Source organism: Physella acuta, unplaced genomic scaffold (genome assembly GCF_028476545.2).
Source record: "Physella acuta isolate Inbredline_101_S28 unplaced genomic scaffold, ASM2847654v3 ptg000591l, whole genome shotgun sequence".
Taxonomy (NCBI): domain Eukaryota; kingdom Metazoa; phylum Mollusca; class Gastropoda; family Physidae; genus Physella; species Physella acuta.
Window position 1 is genome coordinate 651,095 of NW_026732110.1, and position 17,470 is coordinate 668,564.

Consider the following 17,470-nt stretch of genomic DNA (forward strand, 5'->3'; position numbering starts at 1 on the left):
ATGAAATGTTCCACAACTTTTAAGTCACAACGTGAAACATCGATAAAAGCGGATAGTGAGCGATAGCTGGTCTGTATAAGGATAACTCTTTTGAATCGTAGTCCCACATATAAGTAACATATCCAACCACTACAACGAACAAAGTCGGCTATAGGCCTCTATCTAGCGATCCACGCTTTTTTTTAAAAACAGATTTTCTATGTAATTTGGTGGGGTCATGTGATTGTAGTGATCGAACTATTGTTGTGGTGATTAAGAGGAGGGGAGGCGATCTGAGTGTTCGAATAACCAGTTAAAATTAATTCCTACTCATCGCTTTAACTTGGCTTTAAGTATAGCCTACTTACACTAAAAATATGTGTTTGTTCATAATAAATAATACCATGACTTGTATAACAAAATGTTGTAATAAATTTTATTTTAATCTTTTTAGTACGTTTAACAAAACAATTTTATGTGCATTTGTAAATGATGTAGCTTTTCACCCTATACTAGGGGACATAATTCCATTAGTAAGAATAATAAGTTAGTAAAATTATCACCCCTTGTTGAAGTAAAAGGTTTCAAGCAAATCAGGTGCTGGGCGTTTTAATTTTTAAATTATTTTTTTCTATGTGCATCCTTTTGCGATTTCACAGTAAACTGTTTACATCATAGTCTTTCCTTTGTTATATCTAGTCTTGTTTTACTTTTATATACTTAGATAATTGGTTGGAAATCTCATTTTTAATAAGTAACTTTTTACACTTCATTCACGTCATTGTCGCCATTCTTTCTAACTGGCTGGATCACCTGTCATAGCACTAGACAGATCACCAGTCAGATCACCTGTCATATACCTGTCATATCACCTGTCAGATCACCTGTCATATACCTGCACATACCTGACGGAGGATTATCAGCTGTCTCTATTCACGATATCTAACTGAACACTGTAGGTCAATGAGTAACAGGTTAGCGCTGACACCCCCCCCCCCCCCCCCACATACAAGGTACAAGCTAGAGGATATCAGCTTAATGTGTTGCTCTGGGCTGTAGACATTTACTGGTCTCTGTGTCCCAGTATCCGTGTCAGTGTGTATGTGTCTGAACTGTGTTTTGTGTATATGTGTCAGTGTAGACATCTGTTACATCAAAATTTAATAATTTAGCTTTTTCTTATACAAGATTTTATTAGCATCAAGTTTCAAGCCTTTCCATTAAAAATTTATATTTTAAAAACTAAAGCTTAGTTCAATGCTGTTTAAAAATATGACATCACATATCTCATTAAGCTATTAACAATTGAGATCAGCTAGCCTTGCAAGCTAGGTGTTCAAAAAAGTCAGACACAACATTAAATAATTCATTGTATTCTCAGTCATCTCATCACACTCTCCCAGTCATCTCATCACACTCTACCAGTCATATCCTCACACTCTCCCAGTCATCTCATCACACTCTCCCAATCATCTCATCACACTCTCCCAGTCATATCATCACACTCTCCCAGTCATCTCATCACTCTCCCAGTCATCTCATCACACTCTCCCAGTCATCTCATCACACTCTCCCAGTCATGTCATCACACTCTCCCAGTCATCTCATCACACTCTCGCAGTCATCCCATCACACTCTCCCAGCCATCTCATCACACTCTCCCAGTCATCTCATCACACTCTCCCAGTCATCTCATCACACTCTCCCAGTCATCTCATCACACTCTCCCAGTCATGTCACAGTAAAAAGAAAAGTCCAGATTTTGTCTAATATACCTAAACTTTGGACATTCCAGTCCATCCAGCAGTTTTCTGGACATCCTCCCAGGACACATGGCAGTCACAAACTGAAAGGGTGGGGGAGGGTGGGAGCAGGCCTTGAGCTGCAGGAGGTCGTCCACCAGGAGTTCCTGCATGTGGGCGGTGACAGAGTTCAGGCTGGTGGAGATCTCCCACCTGGAGCTGCCAGCGTGGCACGAGGCGCGGGTCAGTGCGGGGTAGATGTCATCTGACCCGTAGCTCTGGGCAGACAGACAGTTGACAGAATGCCTGCTCAGACCAGTCCAAGATGACGAGACTAGGTCGTAGGAGCGGCACCAGCCTTCGTTATCAAACAGGTAGACCGTGCTGTCTCGAGCCAGGACTTTAACGCCCGCCTCCATGGCACAGACCACCTTGTGGGTCTGGAGCTCCCGGCTGGAGGAGTTGTAGACGTGGAAGTACTGGACGCGGGACAGCTGGCGGTACATCATGGTGCTGGTCTTGACTGTAATCAGGACGTCACCTAGCACTGTCCACTGGGTGATGGGCAGGTCCATCTTCTCATCCTGGACCGAAGCCACCAGGTGGAATTGTTTGCTTGATGGGTCCATCTCGTAGAATCTCTGCTCAGTCAAGTACTCCCCATTGACTTGAAGGTCTTTGCTCATAGACAGAACAACAAGCCTTTCTCCGACTGCAATGGGGATGATACTCTTCACAGGGATCTTGTTCTCGTGAGGGGAAAACAGATGCTTACAGCTGAGGTGGGTCCACCTTCTGTCACTTGTATTCAGTTCTAGGCCAAGTTCTTTAGATAAGCTGAAATAAAAGAACATTGGCTTGCACATAAAGTACTCATTGTAAGTGATTTAAGTTTCATTTTGTACAAAACTAAAACTTTCTTCAGGGGGGGGGGGGGGGGTAAATTATTTTTTTTACAATGATCACATTATCTTACATTGCCAAAGTTTAATACAAACTAATAAATTGTAAAACATTTTGTATCAAGATTTTACCGAAATATGTCAAGCTTTTGTAAAGACCTAATCTTAATATAGATAAAGATGTTCTTTTATAAAGGCTGTATCTTGATGTTAAAGTTTAGTTAGGACCCTACCTAAACATATAAAGATGTCCTTTAAGAAAAGCAACTCTCCAAGACTGTTTATCCAGCATAACACCTTGGATAGGAAAATCAAATTTGAATCCTTGACGCCAGGTTTTCATGTCAATGTCATAGTAGCTCAGCTCTAACTGAGGAGATTTTAGAAGTGGTCTCAACTTCCCTGAACATGCAAAAATGTGTTCATGAATCATTTACTGGAAGCATTAAAATGGGTTACTACTACTTCCGTTACTCATAATTAATTAATACAAAACCATCTACATTATCTTAGATTTGATGTGCAAATAAAAACTAATATAAGTTTCTTGCGTTAAAGTGAACTAATGCTAAGACAAACACAATGTGATTTTGAAATAAATAAGTGTAGGAACTATTGGCAAGTCAGTCTAAAACTTACCAGCGTCAGTTGCCATCAGCTGGGTTGTCATGTCTGTAGATGGAGCCAGAACAACAATAACGTCGCTGTCTGCGGACTCCTGGTGTACTGGAGCCTCTGTACTTAGTGATCTGGTAATTAATGGTCCTGAATTTGGTGGTGCTGTGTCCAATGCTGCTGTGTCCAATGGTACTGTGTCCAATGGTACTGTGTCCAATGGTACTGTGTCCAATGGTACTGTGACCAATGAAGATGAGCTGGATAGAGAGTGACCACTAGATGACAGAGCTGATTGCTCAACTTTTGTTTCTTGCTCTGGTTGTTTTAAAACCCCTCCATCAGTTTCTGAGTCTCTCAAGTTACAGTCATTGAGATAACTACTGGTGGACTGCAGATCATTCACTGTGACATTTTTTGCTGTAACAGACAGAGTAAGTGGCTCATCTTCTATTACATCTTCTAATGCAGACTTTTTATAGGTGGGAGGGAGCTGCATGGCAGCAAGATAATCCCTGACTGCTTTAGGGGTACACTTGCAGGATTTTGTTGCGTCTAGCTCATCATCGCTCTCATCTGAACTGTTGGCTAAAGACCTGATCAGCTGGATGTTTGGATCTGACATGGCTGGGTTGCTCCTGGTCTGACAGAAAGGGTTGGAGCATCCAACAGTTTCAGATTGGGTTGGTTTATTGTCCTCTCCTTGTGCTCTTGACAGCTTGTGATAGCAGCAGATGGGGCAGTTTTTGCCCTGGTCACATAAAGAATCATCTCCCTTGTCCAAACTTTCAAACCTTTTCTCCAACCACTTCAAATGGCAGCCTATTTTAGAAAAACATTTAATTTCTGTAGAACTCTTTTCTCTCCATTCTTTGGTGTATTCCGCTAGCTTACATTTCCATTTGTTTAAAACATCGGGGGCTATCTGGTCAAGCAGTAAATGAATCTTACTAAAAGAATTTTCTAGTCTGTGTAAATCTTCCCTGGTCACATCTGTTGTATTCTGTGAGCTTTGTGTTTGTAGAATAGATGACTTGACATTTTGCAGCATAAACTCCACTATCTTAATAGAACATTTTTAAAAAATACTCAGTATCAATTATGTTAATAGAATACACCGATACTTAAAAACAAAGGCTAATAATTAAATCTTTACATGTAATACATAAATTCACTAGTTACCTGCAAAGGATTACAATAATTAAATATGCCATATGTGACGAATGCATTTATAACTTCCATATTTGAATCAAGTGTGTCCAGCTGATATATGAAGTAGTCATGAAACCTGAACCACAGAAACCATTTGATGCAGTTGAAAAGTCCAGTCTGAAAACAATGTAAAAATAAATCAGAAAATGTCCTGACAAATATTCAGAGGTTTTTTTTAAACGATTCAACCTTTTATAAATCCAAGCAGAATTTAAAATGTAAAAACATAAATAGATTAGTTAACATATGACTAACCGAATTCAGTCTATACTGCAGCGCAAGTTGAAAGTACATCACAGCTGAATTAAAATTCAAGGATTTCTCCATGTAAGATTCAATGCAGAATTTTAAATTCTCACACATGAAGTAGTCGGCAATCTGCAAGACACTGTCAATGTAGCTCAGGTCTAAATCTATGTCGTTGGTATAAAAACTTCTAATCACCATCTGCACATACTTGGCCTCACAGCCAAGATGTGTCAGATCTATGTGATTTAGAGTCTCAGAGGATTTATTAAACTGAAAACTGGTATTGAAGTATTCACATGTAGAAGCTAAAACACACCTGGAAAAAAATGACTTACTATATAAATCTAAATTAATATTTAATGTAAAAAACTTGGGGTTTTTTTTTAAAGTAACTTTAAAAAATTTGAGCAATGAATTCATTTATATAAAAAAAAAATCAGTTTCACGTTCCTGTTATAAGCTTTTTTCAGATTGCATTCTGATACATAATATTTTGATACATAATATTTAGTTAATCTGTGTATCTTTTGAAACACAACATTATTCAATCAAATCTATTATATCTAAACAAAGACTTACTTGTGAGCTTTAATCTCCGTGCCTGACACAATGATAGAAAAATCACAAAACTTGCCATTTTCCTGCATCTCAGCCAATTTTAGAGCCAAATTTTCACCAGAGAAAACTTGGAAAATCATTTCAATTATCTACATTTAATAGAATAATTCATTAAACATTATATCAATGAGTTCTACTTAGATGTATAGGATAGATTACCTAATATTATTAACGAGTAGTCGGTTAAGTAGTTTGAGTAGTTAGTTACTAGATCTAGGTCTACCAGTACCGTCGTACGGCAGTACTAGTATCACTTACTAGATCTAGAAATCTAGTAATTTTAATACTTTAATTTTAATACTCTCGATAAAGTAACTTGCAATAAAAATTATAATCGTAATTTTATACTTACTCACTCTATAGTGAGTCTATAGTATAGGCCAGGGGTTCCCTTCCCCGTGCCAGCGGGCGCCATGGCGCCCGCCGAACGATTCGTATGTGCCCGCCTCTCACTATTCGACAGAGACAGAATTTTTTTCATAAACAGTATTGAAAGGTTGAAGGGGATGGAAATCGAAAGTTTGAGGGGGGGGGGATGCACATCGAAAATTTGAGGGGGGGGTGCAAATCGAAAGTTTTGTCCCCGGGTGACGGGAAGGGTCGCTACGCCTCTGAACGAGTTTGTCGATTTAAAATAGGTGGTGCCCGCCACCCTACCGATATTTTAGAATGTGCTCTAGAGTAAAAAAAGGTTGGGAACCCCTGGTATAGGCTACTCTTTCTCTTTACTCTATATCATATATTGAATCTATAATTTAACTATAATCAAGTGGATCTATTCTAGATCTAGATCTCTATAACTCTATTCTATAGTTACAAGTAGTCTATAATATAGTCTATAGACTCGAGATTTAGACTAGATTTCATTCTAGATTCTAGACCTTGACTCTAGCACTGAGTGCCACTCTAGCTACACTAGATCTCTACCTCTACCTAATCTAGAATCTAGATTAAGATTTAGAACCTAGATTTTTAAAAATAGCAGATCTAAGATCTAGATCTGGCAGTGTGTCTTTTGTCAAGTCCAACAACTGGCCAGTGAGGGGAGATAAATTCGCATATTGCCTCTGATCTATTACATAATGAACATACTTGTAAGATTCATTCATACTATTAGTAACTAAATACTAGTCTATTAGCCTGTTGTTTTGACGCGTCGTGAAAATTACTAAGTAGGGGGAACGACTCTAAATATTTTTAAATTCGAAATGCTTGTAGAATTTAGACTAGACTAGTTATGACTAGTAGTAGATCTAGATCTAGTAGAGATCTAGAATCTAGGTCTAGATCTACTCTGATCTAGTTGTATGCTAACTTTAACTTTTAATTACTCTGCAGAGTAAAAGCGAGGCTAGGCTTAGTTAAATTTCTACTGCTGCGCTTAGGCCTATACTGAAATGGTTTTAAATGCGTTCATCAATAAAATGTATGATAATAATTGAGTTTGCTCTCCTGTTCAGAAGTTAAGATAGTTATGAATGTTCTTATTTAATATTTAACTTTAACCCTTCGTTTACTGAATTAGTTATTTTATTAGGATCTTAATAAAAAAAATTCTTAAACAATTAGTTATTAATATTATATTGCTTTTGGCACACATAAAGTGATAAAGCATAGGTCAAAGAAAATTTAGTTTCTTAAATTTGCAATTGCCCAAATAAGCATTGTCAGGAGTGCAGAAATTATTTTTTTTCAAAAAAAAATTTTCAATTTCAATGTACAAAACATGAACAAACTGTAAAATGTATTAACTAATAACACAGTAATCATTATAACAATCATTTTTGTTATTTATACACATAAACACTACACAAAAGTATATATTTAAGTATGTTTTTTACTAGATTTATAATGTGAACACATCTTCGACCTTCTGACTGTACCAAACACAGGAAAATGTGCCGTCATAGTCCAACTCCCTATATGCTTAGTGACATTCAATTTTGTGGTCTTTCTGGTGTGGCAACAGTTGCTGGACTAAAGCTATTTTTGCTGGAAGCTTCCAAGAGCAATCACAATAATCAGCGTAAACAAACTCCACTAAGCTACACCGCTTAGTATCATGAATATGTTGTATGTATATGATGTTGAAACATTTGATACAGGTATTGTAGAAATGGCCTACCCTTGTAAAGTTTATCTAATGGTGCAGCAAGTACTGAGATGGAGATATGAGAGATTTTCCAATATTTTAGGTTATGTGATCGGCCACACCTATACCTAAAGAGATTTATTTATGGCAAACAAATGTAACCAAAATAAATAGTGCAACCCCAACAAATGAATAGAACTTTGCAGGCTCTCAATTGACAGGATATCAAGATAAAAAAATATGAATACAATAAGTATTTGTTCTACAAATTATCTCGCTACATACCCATAATGGGATGTCATGATCAAATAGTAGACGAAAGTCTCAAGTTCAAATCTGCAATCAAGTCTGTAGAATGCCTTTGAGTCCACCCAGCTTAGAAATTATTTTTTACAATTATCTAGTGTCATGTTTTGAAAATTGTCAGATATGTAAGTGAAGGTATTAAATTTTTTTTATAATTATGCTATAGATAGGCCTATTAGTTATAGAGTATGCCATATAGTTTTAGTCTTTAAAACCTGAATGCATGTTATATGAAATAAAGCAGGAGTGATCTCCCCTAAACTTTCTCTATTCTATATATATAATTCTCTTCTTGGAGACGATAGAAAACACCAAGATGTAAGCGCGCTCCCTACCACCCCCACCCCTACATTGTCTGGTGAACTGTGGTTCACGCTAAATGTTTACAATCGTAGAGCCGGGTTTAGTGAAGGTTTAGTGAAGGCTATTAGGGGAAGATAATTTAGTTTGAAACAATTTAACTTAGGGGAGGTAACTAAGAGGAGGCTGCTTTCAAGGGGTTGGGGGAAAGGAGGGGGGGGGGGGGGTAGTATCGTCCTTAACGACTTACTGATAGTGTTTTAAAGCAAATATTTTCAGTGGCAGCATTGGTATTGTCGAATTCACAAATTATGAATTACTGAAAAGTAGAAAATAAAATAACTAAATAGCGGCATATGTAAAGCCACGGGTCGGCTCGTATTCTTATATATCACTACGGGGGATGGCAACTCAGGATATAGACATGTTTTTAATTTAATCAATTTTTAAATACTAATTTTTTTTTTAAATAGAAAAGAATCTCATAAAAAATAAATGCGCACCAAATGAACAGCAAACGTGTATATAATACTTGCGGAACATTAGTACTTTATAAAGAAAAACATAATTATCAAAGAGTTAATTAATCACCTAATTAAGAAACATTTTATGTTACAATAAAATTGTCTTCGAGAATCTTGACCTACGTGAAAAGTTAAAAATAACTTGGTCTAGTAGAAGTGTTTGAAATTTTGTTGACAATTTTCAGATCGTGACGGAAGATACACAGAGGAATCAAGTTAGATATAAATTCATATCAGTTTTTTTTTTTTTTTTGAGAAATAAGAAATAGCATAAAGTATTACTTCCAGTCACCAGAAATTACTCAAAATTAGAAACAAAGGGTCGACATGGTCGAGTTGGTAAAGCTCATGGTTAAAGTCTCAAGTTCGAACCCTCGGGCAGATGAGGCTTGTTAGCTGGGGACAGCCACTCCAAAATCAAACAACTGCTGCCTTGTAGTTTGTTCTTGGTTGGACAAAGGTTGGAAGCAAATCCAAACAATTATGTTGTAGGGAATTCCTTCCAACATTATAATTATTATTAAGAACAAAGATTTTATAATTATTATTAAGAACAAAGATGAAGAAATAATTGATTGTATTACATTTGTCTCAGATTTTTCAAGAAAGTCTTGTATTTATAAGAAATTTGACAAGAAATAAGCATCTCTTCTTGAATTTATTTCAACATATTCATAATGTACAAGAATCTGCCAATTATCAATATCATGGTTTTTAAGCTAGTCTAAAATACAAATTGACAGTAACAAACATTAAACTAAATCACATTGTCTCATTCTTTTTTTATGTTAGTTAGGTCTAGAGGTTTATCAAAGCCCATGAGATGTTTGTACACATTTAAGTCAGTAAAATCACTATCATTAACAAAGAGGGGCCTTCCTTTAGCTGATAGCATGGCAAACATATTAGGTACATCAGGGACTTCAACCTCATTAGCTGTAAATGTAAACTTTTCTTTCTTGGCAAAAAATGTTAACATGACTGCTGTGAAAATGTTACTCTGTTGATTAAAGTAAAGTTCAACAACATATTTCTTTGCTATAAAATGAATTAAAAAGGGGTTCAAAAAAACAAACATGTTTATAACTGTAAAAACAGGCATTGTTAATGTTAGTGGCACGTCCTGTAACTGTAGGAATAAATAAGGTTGAAGACACAGTCCAATAGTGCTAGTTGTCAGGGAGAATATTTTTAGTTTCCTCATCAAACTTCCCACACGACCTGTGTACACAAGTTCACCCAATGCTTTGTCTGTGTCCTGCTGTGCATAGGATCTCTGGGATTCAGTGTTCAAAGTGTAGGCGACTGTTTTAAATTTCAATATTCCTGGATGGAAAGGTCTACCAGCAACCAAAGACTTATGGGGCCTTGTCCAGTGAAAGAGCCTATTCACTGTTGTATTGCAAGTGATAACTGATGACATCATACTGCATGAATTCTTCCCTTTATAAAACAGTCTAAAGTTGCACAATCTTGTTGAAGTCATTTTGAACTAGCACTTGACAAAATCTGTCCTGCAAATCAGTTTTGAAAATTTTATTTTAAAATTTTATCTTCATTATCATCATATAAAACACCATTTTAAAAAACACCATTTACAGGGTTCGTACTACTTTAAAAAATTAAATTCCAGACATTTTCTAGACTTTTTTGGAAAAATTCCAGACTGTATACAGATGTTTTAGCAACTAATTTATAAAATGATGCAACATTTGTACTCTGATTATAATTACTTACACTTACAGTATAATGACATTTATTCTGGGCAATTGAGCTAATGTTTATATTGAACTTTCTCTAGCCAAATTGAGAGAAAATAATTTTTCTAAGGTTACCTTCTCCACTCCACCCCCCCCCCCCCACCCCCCATTAAAATAATTGATTAAATTGATCAAAGTATTTATTTAGTATTTTGTTTCCTACATTAAACTTATGGCAGGAAACAGATTGGTACCGCAAAATGCATATTCGGTCTTCGCCGTTCATAAACTTTCTAACCAGACATCGTTCGGGGATTTTGTTTATACTGATAAATAGAGCAAGGTTTTTACAAGCTTCGTTAGCAACATTTTTGTGGAATTCGTTTTTTATGACATTTTGTGCCGCGGCGAAGGATGCGAAGTATGCAAATCTAGACGGAATGGATCTACTTGGAAAGTACGTGTACTGCACTAATAAGGTAAGAAATAATATTTTGTAAAAATAACTATTATTTTTTTTATGGACTTTTGATTAGAAATGATTGCTGTAAATTATGAAAGTAAAAAAAAGTATATTTGAATGCGTTTTTTACTTTAATTTGAACAAAATGACTGCCGAAAATTACGACACATCGGCGTCGCTGAAAGCGGGAATTTCAGTTAATTTTTTACGGATATAAAATTGTATTTTTTTACTCCGAAGCATGTATTTAAATAACAGTTAAGTTAAATCTATTTAATTCTGTAAAATATAATTATTATTTTGCCGTAGATACTTTATTTTTTATTTTTAATGATTTTCTGTCGCGGAAAATCGGTATTCGCACCATGCACGCACACGTAGTAAAACTAGACTTATCTTTAAAACACGAGAATCTTGAGTACACTGCGAATAACAAAGTTTTTAAATTTTAGTTTACTTTTGACTTTAAGCCATTTGTTTTAAATCGAAATTAATTGATAATGTAATTATTTCAAAGTAAAAATTTTCCGTCTGAAATTGGCTTCTAACCTTCGCCACTGAACCAGCCTACGCACGACATTCGCGCGAGTCTGTTTCTTCGCAATAGTCTGTATAGTGTCGAGGGCTAATCCTAAAAAGAACCGAGTCCTCACTAATGTAATGTTTATTAAAATTAGGTACAATTGTTGGAACACATGAGAAATAACAAATTTAAATTTCTTCAAATCTATAGCCAAAAGAAAGTAGAACTTTATAACTCTGTAAATTATGAATCGAGTGACGGCTGTCGTGAAAACGGGAGCCATTGTACTCTTTTTTTTAGGGTGACCTACTTTTATTATATAAATTTAAAATTCGAAAATTTGATAAGCAGCTGAGTAGCTGAATACGCATGCGATATGGCTGGCACGTTTTGGGATAGGGATCGAGTACACCGTAGAAATTTTTTTTCTTAGAACTACGCGTATTTTTTTTTTTAAATCAAAAGATACTTACATATTAGCTGTGGATTTCAATTTCATTACAGAACTAATCACTAACTTTAGTTTTTAAAAGTGATTTTGCTTCTAGATCTAGCGTATTTTCAAAATTACGTAGATTCTAGATCTAGATCGATTTTACTAACTATTTGACAAACGTGTCAGTAAAATGAGGTCACCGCTTCCAGATTCTTAGGTTTTAATTATGTTTGTCATTTTGATCTATTATAAGTAGCATTAAAACAACTGCATCTATCATCAACATTGTTTTTATAGGCCAGTTCTAATGATACATTCTGTTCATTACCAATTCTAATGAAATCGTATCAGGCCCTAACTAACACCCTGTTCACTGACACCACACTATTTGAATGAGGCCACAGACAGTCGTAACTTTAAATTAATTTATAAAGTACTAAACAATTATAATTAGCCATGTAAATGCTGCAACTATAATAAAAATTGGCATATAGACATATTTTACTAATAATATTTTTTATATAGACCTTCTATATTTAACTGTTATTTTTTTCTTCCCCAGAGTGTTTTTAAAAGCCAGAATTTTGAACATTTTTTAAAGGGGATAGCGGTCGTTTTTTTTTTCAAGAATAATTATAGAAATAAGCTATAAACTGGTAGATCTATATTTTGTAAAGTTTGACATAATTACAAATAAATTTATGCCTAAGTGACATTTCTGTGTAATTATATTGTTAATGTTGTGAATTTCGTGGATTTTAGACCTTACTACATTTAGGGTGTGGGGAAATTGCGAGACGCGAAAAGCGAAATGGCGAGGCGGGAAAATGCGAGAAGGGCGCGAAAACGGTCGGTCACGTGACTTTTTTGTCTCGCATTTTACCACAAGCCGATACTTACGCTGGGTGGTGTTGAAATGCGAAGATTTCTGCGAAAAATTTACCGCACCCGATTTTCATTGGTATTTGGTCCAGACTTCAAAGACGTTTCGTTTACATTGTTAAAACTTCCGATTTTTCCGTCGTTAGACATACTGATGATTTGTCAACTCCCCCCATCTTTTGTGTCGACTTAGAATACCACCTTGTTCGAAACCGACGGAAATACCGCCGACGATAGATCAACTTCTTTCTTTTGTGTGGAACGCCGAGGCCGCCTGATTTACCGTCTTTGAAGATCACCGTGCCCGGATCCGCTGCCGCCGCAAACATATTTTCTATTGTTGCATAGAAATTTTGTATTATAGCCGCCGCCTACGAGGAAATGCACAAGGAAATGCCTACATCATTTGGATACAACAGAATAAAGTGACGTCACCGATATTATCAGTTGCTCGTGCTATATCGTAAGCTATGGGCCTACTTCAAATATTTTTAAAACCAAGTTGAACTTATCTGAATTTTTTGGTTTTGGTGGTGGTGTTATTTGGGGTCTTCCATAAATGACGTCACACTCGTAAGGGGGGGGGGGGGGTCTGTAATTTATGACGATGTGTGATGAGGGGAAGGAGGGGGGGGGGGTTAGATGTGAAGTCACACTATAAAAAAGCAATGTTAGAAAAAGAATTTTAGACGTTTTTTCGCGTTTTAGAATTGATTAAAATACTCTATTTTGACCGAAATTAGACAAGATTTTGGGAAAATATCGATGTTTGAAAAAACCTCAACTGCTGGTGACAACAATGAGCAAGACATTGCCAAAATTACAGAAATGATAAAAAATACAAATTATAAAAAACGGAAAACAGATGTTGAGCGTGCGGATGATGATGATGATGAGAACATGGGTGCCAGTGTTGTTTGTGGGATGAACGAGGTCAACTGTGATGAGAATGTGAAATGTTGTGAATGTGGATTGGAAGAAGTAGCAAAAGAAAAATGTATAAATGGGAGTCTAATGAACTGGGTTGGGTGTACTATGTGTGAAAGATGGTGTCACGAGGTGTGTTTGAGGACTGTTTCAGAAGATTTTGTTTGTAAATTTTGTTTGTAATTAAAATTACTTAATAAAAAAATAAATTGCACTTTTTAGAATTGTTTATACTTTTACACTTTTTGCAAGTACAAAAATCCATAAATAGATGTTGCAAAATATCTCTCCTGCAGACAAGATTATACCAATTCACAATGACACAGCTCACGTTTGTATAAATATGAGCGGGCTAGATTTTAAAATTAATGCCGACTGAGACGGGATTTTCCTCTCGCTAACAAGAGCGGGCGATGACAGTAGCACAGCAACGATGTTAGGATTTTTAAATAGATAGATCTAGATATAGATCTATCTATCTTCTTAGTATCTAGATAAAAAATAACAACATACAACACTCGTGTTAAAGGGTATGGCTAAATGCTTGTTTATTTTAAAACAAAACAAAAATAATTTAAATAAATAAAGATGGAAAAAAAAGGAAAAACCTTTTTTCGCAAAAAGTGTCTCGCTATTTACCCTTAATTCCGCATGTATGTCTCGCATTACCTTCTCGCATTTTCCCGCCTCGCCATTTCGCTTTTCGCGTCTCGCAATTTCCCCACACCCCTACATTTAGATGTAAAAAAAAAATGTCATTTGAGTGAGTGTGGTTAATCTAAATTTTGAACGTGATGTAAATGTCTAGTGCTATTAATTTTTATATTTTTGAATTCCTCGATTGTTAAGCAACAAAATTGATATATAATATGTCAATATTTGTTACTTTGAAAATTGGCGAAAATCGACCCTAAAAGTAGATCTAGATGTTTTAGAGTTGAATCTGTTTCCTGCCTTATAGATTCTAGATCTAGATAGTAATCTTTTAATGATCTAATTGCATTGTTTTCCATTAAATTATTTCTTAAGTTTATACAAGTGACCATAGTTACAATACAAGGAGATTAGGGTTTGTCTAGCCGAGCCCTATGTCAGTATGTGCTAAGATTTCAAATAGGCCTACTGTTTAACAGTACAGAGAGGGGATTAAAAGAAAACAAACTCACTGGGTCCGGGACTTTTTCCAGAATGCGTACGAACCCTGATTTAACACAACATTATATATTCATAATTAAATTTAGTATTAGGCCTATAGAATCTAGATGCCTGTATCAAGATCTATTAATTCATTAGTGATATTCTCCAAGATGTGACTCAGTAAGTCAGTAACCTTAGTAAACCTTGCGATTAAATCTAGATCTAGACCGCTGCCATTTTAAGAACTCTTTTATTTAAAAGTAGCCTAGAATCTAGATATCTAGATCTAGGCCTAGTAGGCCCTATCTTCTTAGGGGGGAGGGTGGGGGTTCGTAATTTTGCGACGGTGTGTGCAGAGTTTCTTCCAGGCATCTCTTCAGGTGGGGGCGAAGAAGCCCACCCCCCCCCGAACATTTTTTACCGCCCCCCCCCCCGAACGAAATGAAATTTATATAATTTATATAGAAAATATATACTTTTAACAGTGTCCGCCCCCCCCCCCTCGAAGGAAGTCTACCACCCCCCCCCCCCGAAAATTTCAAGTGCCCCCCCCCCCCCCCGGAGAAAAAAGTCTGGAAGAAACACTGGGTGTGTGATGAGGAGGAGGGGGAGGGTTCAGATGGTGTGACGTCACACTTTTCCATTATAAAAAGCAATGTTAAAAACTAATTTTAGCCGTTATTTCGCGTTTTAGAACACTGTTTTAATAAATTGTAATAGGAATTGATTAAAATACTCTATGTTGACAGAGTTCAGATAGAAAAAATATCGTATTTTATGAAAAATTCAGCTGCAATTTTGAGGAGGGTGGGGGGGTCTGAGGTGTGACGTCATTTTTTTTTTGGGGGGGGGGGGCTGACTTTTTGTGGAGGGAGGAGGTAAAAATCGTCAAAAAAAAACTTGACGTCATTTATGGATGACCCCTTAATCGTGTCGCTTTTGTCAAATTTAACAAGCAAATTGCCAGTGCACTGCATCTTTTATATCACTAAACTATGTTTATTAATGTATTAATCAATGCTGTCAATATATGCATATAAGGGATCAAGACTTTCAAATCGCTTTTCTTATAGTTTTTGTGTCCATTGTTTCAGTTATGTCAACTTCATTATGTCCTACCTCGTGGTTTTTCTCTCGACTATCAGACATCAAGTGTGGTTTGCGTGCGAGTGTTGCTCAGTGTTTCTTCCAGACTTTTTTCTCCGGGGGGGGGGGGGGCACTTGAAATTTTCGGGGGGGGGGGGCGGTAGACTTTCTTCGGGGGGGGGGGCGGACACTGTTAACAGTATATATTTTCTATATAAATTATATAAATTTCATTTCGTTCGGGGGGGGGGGGGCGGTAAAAAAATTTCGGGGGGCCTCGCCCCCCCCCCCCCCCCCGAAGAAATGCCTGGAAGAAACTCTGGTGTTGCTTCAAAATCTTCTTCAATTGTAATCTCAACATTTTTTTCTTTGAACTTGTTAGCCACAAATTGTGTGGCACTGTTGAGAACACCACCATCTATTGAAATGTTTTTGTAACAACTTAGCAGCAGATCCATACAGTGTTTCTTCCAGACTTTTTTCTCCGGGGGGGCACTTGAAATCTTCGGGGGGGCGGTAAACTTTCTTCGGGGGGGCGGACACTGTTAAAAGTATATATTTTCTTTATAAATTATATAAATTTCATTTCGTTCGGGGGGGGGGGGGGCGGTAAAAAATTTTCGGGGGGCTTCGCCCCCCCCCCCCCCCAAAGAGATGCCTGGAAGAAACTCTGGATCCATATCTACATTACGCTATTCTCCATTCCGGTGTTATGTAAAGAATTGATAAGTGACCCAGTGTATTGGATAATTAGAAGCAAGCTGATATTTTTGTAGTGATAGTCAGTGATAGCCGTTTCGAAATTGATTAATTATATATAACGAGCTGACCCGCGGCGTATCATACGCCGCTATTTAGTTGTTTTATTTTCTACTTTTAAGTAATTCATAATTGGTTAATTCGACAGTACCAATGCTGCCACTGAAAATATTTGCTTTAAAACACTATCAGTAGTTCGTTAAGGACGATATCCCCTACCCCCCCCCCCCCCTGAACGCAAACTCCTCTTAGTTACCTCCCCTAAGTTTAAAATCGTTTCAAACTACATTATCTGCCCCTAGTTGCCGTCACTAAACCCGGCTCTACGATTGTAAACATTTAGCGTGAACCACAGTTCACCAGAACATGTAGGGGTGGGGGTGGTAGGAAGCGCGCTTACAGCTTGGTGTTTTCTAGGGTCTCCAAGAAGAGAATTATATATATAGATTTTAAGAATGTAAAATTGCATTTTTTTTGGGTCCATGGGGGGGGGGGGGGGTATAACCTAACACTCCATGCATACGCCACTGTCTTACTTAGTGGGTGGATCTGCAACTACCTAAGAAATTCGAATGAAATTCTCAATTGGAAATGTGTTAAAGCTGAGCTGCAAGATTTGACCAATAACCCACATGTTGACTAATGGACAGTGTGGAATTGAGTGTGTAAGCAAACAGATTAAGGTACAGTAGCACAAGCTATGTTTTTGTTAAAACTAATGGTCTAACTTAAGTGAATAACTTTTGTCAGTATTTAACTTAGACCTACTACAACTAACGGCATTGATTCCACTGTTTTTTTTTACTATGAAGGCTGTATTTTTTAAAATTGGTTCAGCACTATCAAGAATCCACCAGTAACAGTGATATTATTCTCTGAAATTCAAACAACACCCAAGTGTCAGTTGTATAACACAATACTATCAAATACAAATGGTGCATTGTCTTTTTTTTAAGTGTAATGTTAGGCTCAATGGGGAATAAATAGAGTGTAAACATACAAAGTTTTATCACTTTTT

General features: G+C 36.5%; 1 protein-coding gene across 1 annotated transcript; it reads right to left on the minus strand.

Annotated features, from left to right (window-relative positions):
* Nucleotides 1-1,275: 1,275 nt before the first annotated feature.
* LOC131947262 (uncharacterized) lies at nucleotides 1,276-6,754 on the minus strand. The gene is made up of 7 exons (XM_059308407.1): nucleotides 6,639-6,754; nucleotides 5,279-5,406; nucleotides 4,706-5,015; nucleotides 4,421-4,567; nucleotides 3,263-4,301; nucleotides 2,857-3,025; nucleotides 1,276-2,558 (listed from the first exon to the last, which is right to left on the minus strand). The coding sequence occupies exons 2-7, from the start codon at nucleotides 5,395-5,397 to the stop codon at nucleotides 1,697-1,699; spliced, it is 2,646 nt and encodes an 881-aa protein (XP_059164390.1). The 5' UTR covers nucleotides 5,398-5,406; nucleotides 6,639-6,754; the 3' UTR covers nucleotides 1,276-1,696.
* Nucleotides 6,755-17,470: the final 10,716 nt, after the last annotated feature.